The 15,639-nt window shown below is 39.8% G+C and overlaps 2 protein-coding genes across 5 annotated transcripts in view; one reads left to right on the top strand and one right to left on the bottom strand.

Moving 5' to 3' along the window:
- The window catches only part of LOC101861158 (transmembrane protein 9), an 18,205-nt gene extending 13,057 nt beyond the window's left edge, over nt 1-5,148 (bottom strand). For 3 of the 4 annotated variants that reach the window (XM_005108626.3, XM_005108624.3, XM_005108623.3), the window contains exon 1: nt 4,943-5,148. In XM_005108626.3, coding sequence (XP_005108683.1) covers nt 4,943-5,026 — 84 coding nt within the window. In that variant the 5' untranslated portion in view covers nt 5,027-5,148. The remainder of the gene's footprint in view (nt 1-4,942) is intronic. The other variant, XM_005108625.3, reaches the window with a different exon arrangement.
- Nucleotides 4,948-15,622, top strand: LOC101861988. The gene is made up of 6 exons (XM_005108628.3): nt 4,948-5,568; nt 8,192-8,515; nt 10,567-10,668; nt 11,851-11,973; nt 13,041-13,581; nt 15,172-15,622. Exons 2-6 carry the CDS (start codon nt 8,207-8,209, stop codon nt 15,291-15,293), a joined length of 1,197 nt encoding a protein of 398 aa, XP_005108685.1. The 5' UTR covers nt 4,948-5,568; nt 8,192-8,206; the 3' UTR covers nt 15,294-15,622.
- Nucleotides 15,623-15,639: the final 17 nt, after the last annotated feature.

Here is a 15,639-nt window from a genome sequence, read left to right on the forward strand (position 1 = left end):
ACACACACACACACACACACACACACACACACACACACACACACACACACACAGATTTAAAGAAAAATAAACTAGTGAGAGGGCTGTGTCTGTAGTTCAGGGACCAGTCTTGAAATTCTTGGGGAAGTCTTGGGTAAAGCAAGGCGCATATCTTCAGCAACATTCAGCTTGTTCCTTGCTTTTGTCTTTGAGTTGGACAGGGGTAGAAAATCCACTTTCTCAAAGGAAAGTCGAGGCAAATGGGACAATGACTCGAAGTGCTATTTTGCTGACCTGAGGGTATGATTCCTGGAGTGAACACCAAAACTGTGCAAGAGATTTCTCAAGAAACGTGTCGCATGCTGACGAATCATGTCTCAATTCCAAAAGTTTGTCTTGAATGTCATCTGCAATGACAGTGATGTCTAGTCCAGGAGTGAAAGGGTTTCTCACAAAAGCTTCTTCACCACAGTCAAAGTCAGGAAATAGTTCTTGAACTCATCTTCAAGAGATTTCAAATGTGCAGCAATGTCAATTTGAAGATCAGCAGACAAGATCTCCTCTGGAATTAACAGCTGTGAAAGGTTGGTAAACATAGCAAATGTTTCCCTCTGTAACTTTCCGGTGCCAATTCTGAACTTTTGAAAGAAAGCAACTCAAAATGCCTTTAAACTGTACAAAGTGTTTCTGTTGACCTTGAAGTTTCAAGTTGAGTTTGTAGAGGTAGTCAAACATATCAGACATATATCTATAGGCAAGTCTTTGGATCCACAAATCATTTGAGAATTGCCTGCTGAGCTCATCTTTTTCCTGCACTTCCAGGAAGAACTTGGTCTCCTCTCTCAGTTCCAAGACCCGACATACAATGTTTCCTTTCGATAAACACCTTGAAGAGTCGTGTATTTAGGTGGCTGCGTTTCACATAGTTGAAAACCTTAACAGTAGATTCCAACGTTTCCTTCACAGTGGGATTGAGAGTTTTGCAAGCTAGTGCATATCTATGTATCATGCAGTAAATGCCTTTTGCGTGTGGTGCTTTGTCTTGCACTTTTGTCTGAAAGCCTGACTTAAATCTTATTATGGCTGGGGTACAAATTCCACACACATTCTTCCACTCAAGACCCTAGTTTAAAAAAAAATTAGGATACACCTTGTTCATGACATCATCTGCTGCTGTTGTAGTGTCCAGCGGGGTGCAAAATAAAAATTGTTCTTTCTCGTTTTTTTCAAATACGTATTTCACAAAGACCAGTAGCTGTCAGCACGATGCCACATCAACTGATTCGTCAAGCTGGAACGAGAACATAGGGGCAGCTTTGATCTCCTCTACAACCTGTTCCTTAATGTTTGAAGACATATATGTGCAATATGCCTCTTTGACAGCATCATTTGAAAACGGAACTTGCGGCAATTTCTTTGCACTAGCCTCACCTAACACCAGACATTCAACTGTGCCACCTTTATTGTGCAAAGCTTTATAAGTTCATATATATGTGTTTCTCCAATTGTGAGTGGTCTCTCTTATTATAGTCTCTCTCTCTCTCTCTCTCTCTCTCTCTCTCTCTCTTCTTTATCTCCTTTGCCTTTGTCAAATTTCCTGACATAGCCTTTCTTGTGTGTTTATTGTTCTGCCACGCAATAACATAGTTTTATAATTTATACGCTAGACTTTTTTCTCAGCTAGGCTTATGATCTTTTCAGAGATGACGAGCTTGATGCCTACATCATATGACATGGGATAAAAAGAGACAATAATAGTGAAATGGAGTTTCCATGATAATAATTTTTTTTACTGTGACATCCCTTGGGCATGGGTTGGATCTACGCCAGGGCCTAGGCGTACACAAATTAAACTTGAGCGAGAAAGGTCTGGATGAAAATATGCATGACTATCACTATCATGCTTCCCCTGTAACCCCTTTCTCCGAAGCCAGTAGTAGTACTCTCATGTAGCTCGTCATAAACGAAGCTTCAAGGTATTGTGCGTTGGCCTATGGCTAGGCTATATTATATATTGAAACAAAAGAAAACACTGTAAGTCAAACCTAAGATAGGCCCACATAAATAGGAGGGGCAAACTGGGGTAGCCTTGTTGATTCTTTGGCCGTGTTTAGTCAGGTGTTTACCTTTTCGGAGTGTCTACGTACACGGTAACCGGGTGCGTAGCCTCAGGGTCTACGTACACGGTAACTGGGCACGTAGTCTCAGTATCTACGTACACGGTAACCGGAGGATCCAAGAGATAGTTCACTCAGCCAAAAAGAGTGTCACTTTTATTGCTTTTCACACAAGTAGGGTACTTCTGTTCGCAAAGTTTGCGCTTTTTCGAAGAGGACGCACTAGGGTCAACCGCTCTATAGTCCAGCATGATACCCACTAAATTTCATAACAGAGCGTCCAGTAAGCCTTTACTTTCGCTTTCGTTACCACCTAGTAATTTGTCAGTAATTGTCTGATAACGCAACAATTATTGTAACATGAAGGTTCGGCATTACAAACGTGGTGTCGCCATGAAAATAAATCAATATTTGTCACTGTGTCAGGGGGGCAACATAAAGAAAAGAAAGTTATACAAGCATCTTGTCGGGCTCGCCATTGTGACCGGTCAATGAACCTGCGTGTGTTTTGAGTGCTTCTAAGTACAGGACTCAGGAATGGGGGGAGATTATTGATTTTTTAAAGAGACGTACTCGGGGATAGGGGGAGGGCTGGACGCAACACCAGAGGACAAAAAAAAAGCAACTGAAACTGGGAGCAAATATGTTTAATGTTTAGAATTCTGATTACAACTACAGCTCTGCTAAGTAAGATTTTCAGTGTCACTGCATTTTGCTCTCCCTTTAGGAAAGATGACAGGGAGTAGATTGGGATCATTTTTGGGATTACATTCCGCTCACAACACACAAAAAGCAAAGTGAAAAAGGAAAAAGGTCAAGGTCGTGAAGGGAGCGAAGCAGATACCTTGCACCTAGCTCAAGCCCCCCCCCCCCCCCCCCGAAACAAAATACCCGGTTACCGTGTTCGTAGATAGTGAGAGGCGCCCGGTTGCCGGTCACCGTGTACGTAGATATTGAGGCTACGCGCCCGGTTACCGCGTGTGTGACATTGAGACTACACGCCTGGTTGCCGGTAACCGTGTTTAGCAATGCCAATGAAAATTTTAATTTTCACTTTAGCCCTTTTTTATTTGGTACCTAAGAAAGAATTTTCAATTCTAAGAATTATGCTTCTTGAATTTTACGAATCGGTTCATAAATACAAAAGTTATGGGGTTGTAAAGGTTGGTAAAATATGGATGACCCACATATAGGAAAATACTCCTAAAAAGTGGACCACGCAGTAGCAGATTCTGTAAGAAAATCGACGATATCTCGGTATCTAATCGGTGTGTTAGAAAGAAACTTGGCTACCCTATGAGTTTTTGGGTGTAGAAATCATTTCTCCAATCAGGTTTACTACCCATTTCGTAGTTATTTTTTTATAATTAAAATTTTGGTGTACATATTACGATTTTGCGAAAAAGGGGTGTCAGGATGAGTCCATTTTATTTATAGCATCGTATCACAACATGGGATCTTTAAGAATATATGTCGGCAGCGTGACAAAATAATTGCAAAGCTTTTTATGATGACTTTAGACCTTGCCAACCGCAAAAGATAAGTTAATTCAAGCTAGCATGTCGTACAATTAAAAATTCTTTTTCCTCGTTGAGACGCGAGCACCCCGAGACGAGATAACCTCGCCTCGGAATACCCCCATTGCGATGTTACAGGGGAATAGAGAGAAAAACAACCGGATGCGTGCGCCCGCCATTGCCCTATTTCAAGTGACCAATGAACGGGCCCGAAATAGTCATGCGGGGATTTGTAGGTCACATACATTTGCCGCGAGAGTGAGGGGAAAATGGCCGGTCTCCGTGCGAAGCCGCTTTGGACAAGGGGGTAGTCGTAGATTTACGAATGGGTCTAAACAACTACTTGACACAGAACGTTCAAATTTTAGCACACTATAGAGGATAGATAGGTCTATTACCATCTCGGCGTTGAAATTCAAACTCCTCATAGTTTTCGGTGTACCCGATACGAAAGTGTTCCCGACACCAAAAGTATAGGTTAATTTATGTGTACGAACTTCAATGTCCACATATCATTAGTTTTCCCTATTTTCTGATTGGTTTCCGAGTTTCATTCGGATTGGTTCGGAAATAGAGCAGACCGAGGTTGACAAAGTTAGTCACCTACGCTTCGGCCGGGTCCGCAAAATCGCCCGCAAACGGGGACCTAATTTTCGTCGCGCGGGAAAGCCCGATTGGCATTGCTACCGTGTTCGTCATGAGGCTACGTGCCCGGTTACCGTGTACGTAGACCCTGAGGCTACGTGCCCGGTTACCATGTACGTAGACACTCCAGGTGATCTTGTAGTTCCGTTCGTTAAAGTCCACGATCCATTTGTTTACATCCAGAGAAGAAATCCAGAAGTCTTGAAGACCAAATACTAGATTTCTATTGATTTCTATTTGAATTAGGCTACACTACACAAAGAGCAGGGATGCAACCTAACTGCAAAACATCAAATTAGGACAAAATTCAGGGGGGCATGCCCCCCTGAACCCCCCCCACCTCCATATTTTTTTTAGGTCAGGGGGGCAAGCCCCCCTGAAGAAACCCCCCTGCTTGACTTTAACGAACGAAACTACAAAATCGCCACACTCCATTACCTTTTTTCTCATCTCAGCCAATTGAAGAGGGAAAGTTCTTTCTTTAATTGCCAGGTAAAGAAAAAGAGCAATGTTTTAGTTTTCCTCAATGATATCGCGACCCCCTAAGAATGGTCACACGACCCCCCGCGACCCACAGGTTGAGACCCCTCATCTGATCTAGATCTAGAATCTAGACTGTACTGTGTTTCAATATTTCAAAGGAGACTGCTAAACTCTAAAAAATCAAATCAGAAATCAGCTTACCTCACAAACAGCTGACAGGCTTAACAGATAAACTAAAGCTATCAACGCAGCTGTTGCAGGGACGAAACTGCTTCGATGAACCATCTTGGCTTTCTGTGTGATGCACTTGTTTTGACTGAGATGTTATTATAACTAAACTAGATTCTAGATTTCTATACAAAATCACAATCTCGGCCTAATTATCATCTGACTTATCTCACCGAAGGGAAATAAACCCACTTCCGTTAGGCTATCAAACTTTTTATTTTACCCAAATGATTCTACTCTACCAGACCTCAGTGGTTTATTTGCCAAGTTGTTTAAAAATTACACAAATATTATATTTTCAATATTCTCCTTCAAATTCAAATAGACTTGAATCAATCTCTATTTTACTAGATTAATTTAACATTTGATCCTGTATGCAGTTTCAAGGAGATTTTTTATTAAATAGCACTCACATTCTTTGGAAATTATTACCTATTTTCTCTGCTCACAGTGACTGCTCATAAAAACTGGCCTAAAAGAAAATGAAAAAGTGTAATTGCTTGTGTTTGTGATTCAAAAAACGCAGGATGTCTTGTATGAAACTGAAAGACTGAAAGAGCTGACTGAAATGACATGAAGATTGAAAGGCATTCGATGTGGTAAGTTCTAAAGTCTCAAGGCAACTCAATATTATGTTAGAGATGGGTTGCGATACATACTGTCGTTGCACAGTCGATTTGTAATCTTGAAAAGGTTTTGAGAAGGAGATGAATTATTAGATTGGCCACCTCGAGTGAGATAGTGCAGGCGAGTCTTGTGGCTATTCTCACCCGGTGCGCGTTCACCAAATTTTGCGTTCACCCTAAACCACAAAATTCTACACTGTGATAACAGAAAAATTGTAGAATTCTGTGCCGTGAACGAACGTTCCATTACAACTACGGCCTCGACCGGGGCAAAAGGCAGGATAGCATCACCATCTTTCCATTCGAGGGTGGCAAATGCCTTGTGTGGGACGCCACATGCTCCGACTTGTTCTCTCCGCTGTCCATCATTTCCTCTGCCTCTGCTCCCGGCAGTATCGCTAAGAAGGCAGAAGAGTCCAAAATTAGGAAATATGCAGGCCTCAGCGACCACTACCTCTTCGTACCAGTGGCCGTCGAAACGTCTGGCGCTCTCCACTTCTCGGTCCCCTGACAACCCTGTTCTTCCAGAAAGTTGGTCGTCGGTTAACAAACGCCACAGGTGACCCTCAAGAGACGAGGTGGTTGTTAGAGAGAATCCCTCTGGCGATTGTTAGAGGCAACACCTTTTCAATATTGGCAGCTCCACTGGCGCACGAGTAATGAATTACAGCTCCTGATATTTAGATGGATTGATTGATAGATAGATAGATGGATTGATAAAGAGATAGATAGACGTGATCTAAACGATGAAGACAGACAAGAAGATGGAGACTGAGAGAGAGATATTGTATAAGAACAATATACTACATTATTACTTCCATCATGCAGGGAACAGTTGGTTATACATACGAAGGGGGATGTAGTATTATAATGGAATAAAGTTATCAATGAACTAAAAAAAAATACAACAAAAAAAAACCCCTTCACTTTTATAATTCGACATCTAATCTAGATACTACACATCACAAGTAAGTGACTTACCTTAAGCCTACTTTTTTAATCAATGGGGATGTCAAAGTCCTTGTTAGATCATTTAGAAATCGGCTCTGTAATCTAGCTCTAGCTGAAGATTTGAGTTTGACTTATTTTTATTTCTCTGACAAGTTTCGACTTACGCGCAGACTCAATCAAGGCCTACACTACAAACTACGGAAAGCAGGCACTTGAATCAAGAGTGAAGTTTTAAACATTATTACAATATTTCCCTGAGGTAGGAAGCTATCACAGAAAATTTGGTGCCCCAAAAATCTCAATCAAGATGAAAGATTGTCAAGCATGCATTCTGAAATCATTTGGTGTGTGCTTGTGAGACCTAGGCAAAGCGTTCACATCAGGAGAAAATTCTCAGCAGTTTTCCCATTAGTAGCCTCAAAGATGATTCATGGAATGATGCGGAAAGACAAGATTATGGATAGGCCTACAAAAAACCAGTCGTGATTCCCATGTTATTTTCATTTCTCATACAGTGTACGGCAAGCTCAGATGGATTGGAAAACTGTGACCTAATGGAAGATGGGAGATTTATTACAATTACCATTGCTAAAGTCCTCTTCGGTTTGGAAGTAGGGAATAGAAATAAAAAGGCTGACCTCTTCTAAAGTACATAGATGACTGGGATAGGAACATGACATCAACAAAGAGCAACATGAGAACCTTGGAACAGAGGTGCAAGAAGAGCGCAACCAATAGAAAACGGAGGTGAAGATCAGACTTTAGGTGAAAAAGGGATGGTTAATAAGAGGAAAAGGTATCAAGCAACACTTGATTAGAGACAAGAAAATACAACAGAGAGCGGAAAATTTATCATTTTCATCCTGTGCACTCTGCAACTGATATTCCAGCATGCATGTCTAATTAAGCAACATTTGTCTTCATCACAGCATGTCATATGTTGTTCAATACACTGCTCAAATACTATCATCTGTTGTACCTACTCTTTGTAATCCTGAGTAAGTGATCTTAACACCTTGATTAAAACTTACAGAGATCTATCTCAGCTATGACGAAATATATATGAAAGCGACAGCAAAGTTCATTGGACACACAATGCGGAAAGAAGCATTGGAGAATATATATATTGTAACAACAGGCAAGTTTAATGGAAAGAGGCAGAGGCAGACAGAGGGAAAAGATACTGGACAGGTTGACAACATGGCTAGGAACAGCAAGAACAACAAACACCATGGCTGCAACGCAAGACAGAAGTGGAGGTCCATGATCACTAGCCAGTCGGCTAGGCACCGGATGATGATTGATGATGATCTCAGCTTCAAGAAGAGTGATTTTGTCCAAATTTTAGATGTCTTCATAAACCTGATTGTAGTTGCTATTGGCTTTGAGGAAATAATCAGTTTTTACTTGCTTGATAATTTGGTGCTGTCGTGCACTTTCAGGACATACACTGCTATATCCTGTTCTTATAATGAAAACTTTCATTTTGAGTAATTAGCCCATGTGATGATGAACAAAATGTAACTGTTTATTCTTGTTTAAAAAACTCTCAGTGTATTGTAGGTGGCAATGTGTAAATATATCTCATGTTCATGTTTTCTCCAATGCCAACTACTATTGGTTTTTTGTTGGATTCTGTTTTCAGAGAGTTGCCTCTGCAATGTCAGTGGAGAGAGACTTCGTAGTGCCAGATCATGTTGCACTGTCTCTGGCTAAGTCAGGTGATCTGGCAGTGGAGATTTTTCTCAAAGTCTTGGCTTGCTCAGAGTCTAAAACATCCTTGAGGGAATCTGAGGGGCAAACAGCAGCGCAGCCTTTACCATCAGGGAACCGTCGGCTGGAGGAGAGAAGGTCTGAACAAAAAATATTAGAAACACAACGAAAATCCACGGAGAAGAGGCACAGAACTAATAGAGAGAATCCTCTCACAACGCATCATCATGGGAGCAGCGCTGGTGATGGAGATTTTGTAAGGAATTTTTAGCTTCCAACTCTGTAATATTAATATATGGAAAGTTTAGTCATTAACTGGTATTTTGAGATGAAATAAATAATAATAATGGACAGCATTTGTAATGCATATCCCTGATTAACAGCAAGGTGTTTGCACTTAACAATTTATATTATTACCCAAGGAGACCGTAGTACACTCTGAAATATTTTTGGCATCCGGGGAAACATACAGTGCTTGCTACTGATTAAGTGCTCAAACACTAAGAAACTGACAAGATTGTTCGAACCGAGGATACCATAACTGATGCAGGAATAGCAAACAAATGTTAACAAAGATTCGAGAGGGCTTCTCAACATCTTAATGAAGAGCTATGCTATTAAGTTTTCTGCTCTGTCAGGCCAGCGCCTCAGCATCAACAAGCAGCTCATGGAGAAAAGTGCTGAAGTTAGCTTAAAAAATCAAACTGACTGTCTGCTGCACTAAAGGAGAGGTCAAATTATTTCTTGTTGCTCATATAGTAGATAGCGTAAACACAGCCTCGCAGGCACTCGCGGCCTTCCGACCGCGTGGTATCGGTAAAATCGGGTTAATTCCGATCGCTCTTTCTTTGCTCTTTCGCTATAAAACACCAAATGCCGTACACCTTGTAAAAGTTCAGCTTTTCCTCGTTACAATGGTGTAAGTTGTTTATATGTCCGATTATTAGGAGCTGGAGAATCGCCGACGAAAGCGAAGCCCCTCGCGGTCAGAATGCGAGGTCGGCCGGTTGAAAAATTGACACGCATGCATTCAAATGCTTCACGGAACGAGGGATGATTAAATACCGTCTTTTCATTGGCGGAGAACTGTAGAGCTTTAAACGTGCTTTCCCGTGATATAAGTTTTGCCTTTGGCGTCTTCATAGAAAGCTTTTAAAAATACCGTCAAAATGTTTAAAGATCACTTTTTACACAAAATATGTAAAATACCGGCTTATAAAAATAATTAATTAAAAGATCAGTTCATTTTCTATTAGAATAAAGTAATTAAATTGGAATTATTTTACATCAATCCTTCCGCGAGACTCAGAAAGCATGTGACCCCGCACGCGGGGTACACTACAGTATATATAGAGCCGACTCGCTCGCCGCGGGGGCCGGTGCGGCGCCGGCCGGGTCAACGCTCTGTGTTTTTGTCGAAATTACGACAGATATCGTGTTTGAGGTGATAAAGTACTGATTTGTAAAGATCTCACAGTCTTGAAAAAAATTATGCTCCATATATTTGTTATAGTGATTGTACTCTGTTAATGTGGAGATGTTTAGTGCACTTGTTACTTTTTTATTGTCTGTCAAACATGGGGTTGCAGCCAGTGACTGACGTTAACAAATTTGATCAAATTTTAAACAAATACAATTTTCTTAAAAATTAACGGAGAGGTTAAAGAATGGTACCAAAATGCTCAGTGGATATAGGCCTTTCAAATGGAACAGATAAATTTGGCATACAGCTACTTTGAAAATTTAGTTTCTGGTACCTACATATAGGTAGGCCTACTGTACCAAAGTTGAAGTTTGTTATTATTTGGAATCTCAGTCCTCATCATTTACAATGAAAATGAATTCTTGTGTGCTCTTTGTGTCAGTGTTGATATTGGGGTTTCTGTTGGTTTCGAAGAGAGAGAGAGAGAGAGTTGTGTACTACTCTGGTTCCACTCGCGTCTCACTATGTCAGTGAACCCGCCGGTAACCAGCCCTCTCGGGTCGTTTTATACTGTGACCTACTTAGCCTGATTTACTTTAGGCAACCTTGTTTTGAACCCATGACCTCGTGGTTGTGAGTCGAATAGCCTAACCACTTGACCACTGACACCACGAAAATGGCCTTATCGCTTTCCACATGATTTCTAACTTATATCTGGAGTGTTTCGTCTGCCCTTGGCTTGGCTTCATGAAGGTCAGCAGGTCTGTAGATTAATTCAGAGGTCGCATTTCTACCAACATTTGAAAAGATATACCTACCATTCTCCCCGTTACCCTCAAGAAACCACAAATAGAATGCTAAATTTCCAATGTGTGTTGGCACAGGTTGGTAGAGATGACTTTGACAGAGGTGATTCCTACACCCTAGTTGATGGAGCAATGAGGAACATGCAAACCCATCTTGGTCAGATTTCCTGTCTGTGTGAGGTGAGTGTTTTTGGCTCAGTTCAGAACTTCATTAAGTAAATCACAGCTCGTTATATCTTTAAGCGAAGGTTTGTTCTTTTCTGAACTTTCAGTGTTGTTTGAAATTGCAAAACACAACTTTCTTTTAATTCAATTTTGAATGATACGGCCACAAACATTTATGGGCTCTACACACATGTTTTAGTTCTTTAAAAATTTTAGTAGAGGGTTTTACAACGCACGCAACTGCATAACGTGATGAGCGCCAAGGGGTGGATGCCAACAGAGAAGTCTTTACAGGGAATCAGACTTACTCAGCGCACCTCTCTAGCTTCAACAGGACAAAGTTTGCTTTGACTATCAAGGCACCCCGGTAACAGCAGGTCACAAGAGTGTGACAAACATACAAAAGAGGTAGAGGAAAATGACAATAGTAAGGATTAGGAAAGGAAAGCAGCAGTTCCCTGATGTAGATCTGGCACAGTTATGAGCAAGACATGATGAATCAGCCCATTTACAATTCCACTGTGCATGAACGAGAAATGTCCCCCCTTTGGGAATGGCCTAAAGACACTACAGTCAGTGGCACTGCCCGGGGTGGTATCTACGCACATGAAATTTGATGCAGACACACAATTGGCAAAGTATGTGTGTCTGTTTTGTTATTTTAATTTTAGATAGCTAAAGTTGTGAGCTCCGTAAAACACTTACCACAAAAAAAAAAAAGAAAAGGCCTACAGGTGATAATGCTCAAAGAAGTAATTGGGGTGTTTCTGTTCATTCTAATGTCGTGAATTTTTCTCTTGGTTTCATTCTTTGATTTATCAAAGTGTGACTATCAGCTTACTATCCCATTTACAAAATAATAAAATATATTTATAGCCAGTAAAATTGGTTGAGTGTTCTCTCTTTTTTCCACAAATTTGAAATGAAAAAATTATTTAGATTTGTTTGCTTTCTAAAATACTACTTTCGGTGGCACCGTTTGTGCCATTCTCCCATTTACCAAATAATGTAATAATATATCTATAGCCAGTAAAATTGGTTGAGTTTTCTGTTTTTTCCTCACCAATTGAAATAAAGAAATTATTCATATTTGTATGCTTTCTAAAGTACTACTTTCGGTGGCACCATTTGTGCCCCTGGAACATATAATTTTAGCGTTACTTTTTCTAATCATTCATATTTTTCTTTCTTCTAAAGAATTTCTTCGAGAGGTGTCCAACAAGTAGGCTAAATGCCGCTGACAAGCGTCACTGTGGCAGATTTCACAGTGGTGGGCTAAACCAGCCAAAAGCTAAACAGTGGAGAAGATCTCGAGAGCAAGTAAGTGTTCCTCAATGTTTTCTTTATAACTGACAATGGCATTACTTTGATTGTATTTCAGTATTTTGTAGAGAAGCGAAACAGGTTTTTGGTCACTTGCTGACTATTCTATAGAGAATAATAGCATATTCTGAAAGAGAAGTGAATGTTGAGATGTAGGAAAGTGAGCTTTGAAATTTTTTGGAAAAAGGGGCAATTGATAATAGTTAGCGTTCATTATATGCTTTACAAATAACTCTCCCACTTTTAAGAACAATGAGTATAAAGCTGTTGCTTATTTTCAGCTTTTTTTACTTTGCAGATCTTGCTGGTTTTTGTGCCTGAACCCTACTGATGATGATTTTGGTTGTTCCTACAAACGTTAACGACAGTTTGTTTCACATGAAAAGAGATACTGCAAGCAGCATGTGATCATATTTTGATTTGGTTGTAGACAGTCCCTCATTTTGACCTAGTTTAACTTTGTTTAGATTTATTTCCACACGCAACCAAAATCAGCCATTGGCAATAAATAGGGGCAACTTGCTAGCTGTCCGCCTCTGCATTGTTTGTAGTCTTGTACAAATGAAAGTTTTTTCTCTCATTTTTCTTTGAGAGCAACAATCAAGTATAATATTTTCAGTTGCCCTTTACCCTCAATGTGAAAGTACATTTGTCAGTAACAGACTGTGCATGATGCGTTCTTTTCATATATCCCTGTGTGGACAGCATGAAATAATTGTAGAGGTTAAAGATAGCTTTCATTTCATACTTTAAATTTCTACTTGAATTTGCTGTTATTCATTTGATGTGGAAAGCATCGTTTCAATGATTTTCCAGGCTGTTTATGAAATGTTATTTTGAAAAACTATTTTACAGAATGAATTGAAAGTGTGTCATGGAAATTAAAATTTTTTCTTAAGGTAAGCACATTTCATAAGTTATTATTTACTATCTTTGGTGCTTGCTTGTGATTGGCTTTGCTCTGTTTTGATTCTTCTTTCCGGTACTATGAACATACTTTTTATTGTTGTGCTTAATTTTAACTGAGTCGTAATGAAAACTTCTTTTCTCTTTTTTTTCCCAAGGAGAAAAGCCGGGCTGCACAACACTTTGATTCTACTTCATCAGAGTCAGAAGAAAGCCGACAAAGCTCAAGTGCTTGTGACAGTGATGCCAGTGTTTTATCTCGGCTGACAGAAGAACCTGAGCACCTTAATCAAAAATACATGGACCTGATTGATCGACTACCGTACTCAAAGTCTTATACAATGAAGAAAAGCCGCTCAGAAGTTCATCATCCTACTGGTTACAGATCGGAGAAATCAGATTCAGTGGAGAGTAAACAGCAAATGACCAGTAAAATGGTCCCTGTAAGTGTTCACAATAAGCAGTCAAAGTCTGGTGGACGCATCGTTCAAAGAGAAGCACCACACATGGCTCGCTCCTCCTCTGATGTTTCCTCCAAACATGTCTCCTTCAGCTCTACCCGTTCAACAGTCATTTCTCCGGTGGGTGCCAGGATTCCCCGAACGCAAACGGCTTCAGGGTCGGGGTCTTTGTCGTCTGCATCAAGTCGAACACGCAAGAGTTTGTCAGAAAAGGATCGTGCTTCTACTGCCTCTCAAGGTGGGTTTTGGTTTTGTTCTGTTTTGTTGTTTTTTTGCCAAAGTTAATTTTAGTGAAAGATAGTTTGTAAGAAGAGGTGGCTCATTTTTCTCTTGCTTCATAGGTCTGGGAGCGGGATGGAGGATGGTGTTTGCTGGCTCAGCTGATCTAATAATTGTCACAATGTATCTCCTGTTATGGTCAGATCACAGGTTTAGTCCCTGGTCCGGCTAAGGAGGCTACATTCAAAGGAAAGTTACTTCACAATATTTTCTTCAATTCACCCAACTGCAAATTGGGAACTTATCAATCAACTGGGACTATATACTTGAAGGATGGCATTTGAGGTTTAGTATGCCTGACAGACTACCACACTGTACGCATAGGGGTGGGGGCTGAAATTGTCGACAGAAATCTTGTGTTTTCATCGGAGATAAAATTTATCTTATTTTTTGCTTTTCAATATGGTTTGTCCCCTTTTTGAACTTAATATTTTGTTTGATAATTCTTTTATAGTTTTCAACAGCATTTTAATGCAGTGAGAGAAATCTCTTTCTCTGATACTTTGCTCAAAAATTATTCTTTCATCTTTTTTTTCTTCTTCTCCTCCTCATCTTCCTGCTGTGACATATGTCAAAGAACATGAACCTTTTGTCTCCTTTGACTCTCTGATTCCTTCTGAAGTTTCTGTTCCTGAGTTTTTTTCTTATAACATACACAATTGTTGGGGACCGTTTTTCAGAATGGATTTTGCTTGATGTTTTACAAGAGCTCATGTCGGAGTCTAAAATAGCATAACATAATGAAGGATATGAGTAGAGCTGAATCATTGTGTGAGGATATGAGATTCCATTCTTTTGTTAGGGAACTGAACATCATTTTGCATAGGGTTGAGGAAAAAAATAACTGACAGTTAAGGGAAATATGGTTCCTTCTGCGAATTAATTTGTTTGCCCTTTAAGTACTGAATAGACATAATTTAAAAGTATGCAACTGTAAGACTATAAAAAATCTCCTGGCTAAAAGGCCTCTTGTACACTACTTTTTGCTGTTCCTATGGGAGAATGAATGTGAAGTAAAGTTTATGGAGCTTGGTAAATATAAATGTCTGCGATATGTAACTACCACTGTCTTATGGAAAAAAGGCTATTTGCAAAATCTCTTATAGCAATAGAACCTTACCTTTTCTGCCTTCTTTCTGTCCATGTTTCTTAAACTCTTTGATTTGTTCCTCCAGCTCCTCTGTGTCTTAAATGTAACCGTAAAGCTCTTCGTCTCCGCTCACAAAATTTGTGATTTTGATTCTCATTTGAGGTAGTCTATTTTATCGAGTTTAGCAGTTTATCTGTCAGGACACCTGCTCCCATTTAGCCTGAGTTGGTTGTAGCAGACAGGGTCAAAGCAGCCTGCCTCCTAAATGATCAAAATTATGTGATCAATGTGAGCGTAAAACATTTACAATCATTTAATTTATCCTCCTTGGATATCTTTTAGTTTTTTTAGTTTTAGTAAGAGTTTTACGGCGCTCACAACTGCATAAGGTTATATGAGCGCTTGGATATCTTTAAAGGATCAGATGTTTTTAACATATTTATAAAACCACATTTTCAGGTGTCAAGATACTGACGAGGCCCGGCAGTTTTGTGATACGGAAGACTTTACAGACCAAGGATTCCCACACGGTCAGCGTGAGGCCAGGGGAGTTCGTCGTTGTCAATTTCCAGGATCACTAGATCAAACTTTATCCTGAATTTAATCAAAAAATGTCCTGTATGCCAAATGAAAAGGATTTTTATTTCACGCTTTGAGAAGGAATTTCTTTGACAGTTATAATTGTAGCTGAAGGAAGTGTCATTGCATGGACATCAAGTTTATTGTCATCAGTATTCTTTGAGTACAAATGAAAGCCTTTTGAACTTCTTTCTTACCTTTTTTTTTTTAGGACAGGAATTCATATATATGGAAATTTTCTAATCTTTGCTATGATATATCAGAAAAAACATTTGAAGATGCCAGACTACTTATGCTCATACTCATACTAGCTTTCTAATGTATAGCTGTCAGGAAAAGTCTTCCTTC

The sequence above is a fragment of the Aplysia californica genome, unplaced genomic scaffold, assembly GCF_000002075.1.
Source record: "Aplysia californica isolate F4 #8 unplaced genomic scaffold, AplCal3.0 scaffold00705, whole genome shotgun sequence".
Classification (NCBI taxonomy): Eukaryota; Metazoa; Mollusca; class Gastropoda; order Aplysiida; family Aplysiidae; genus Aplysia; species Aplysia californica.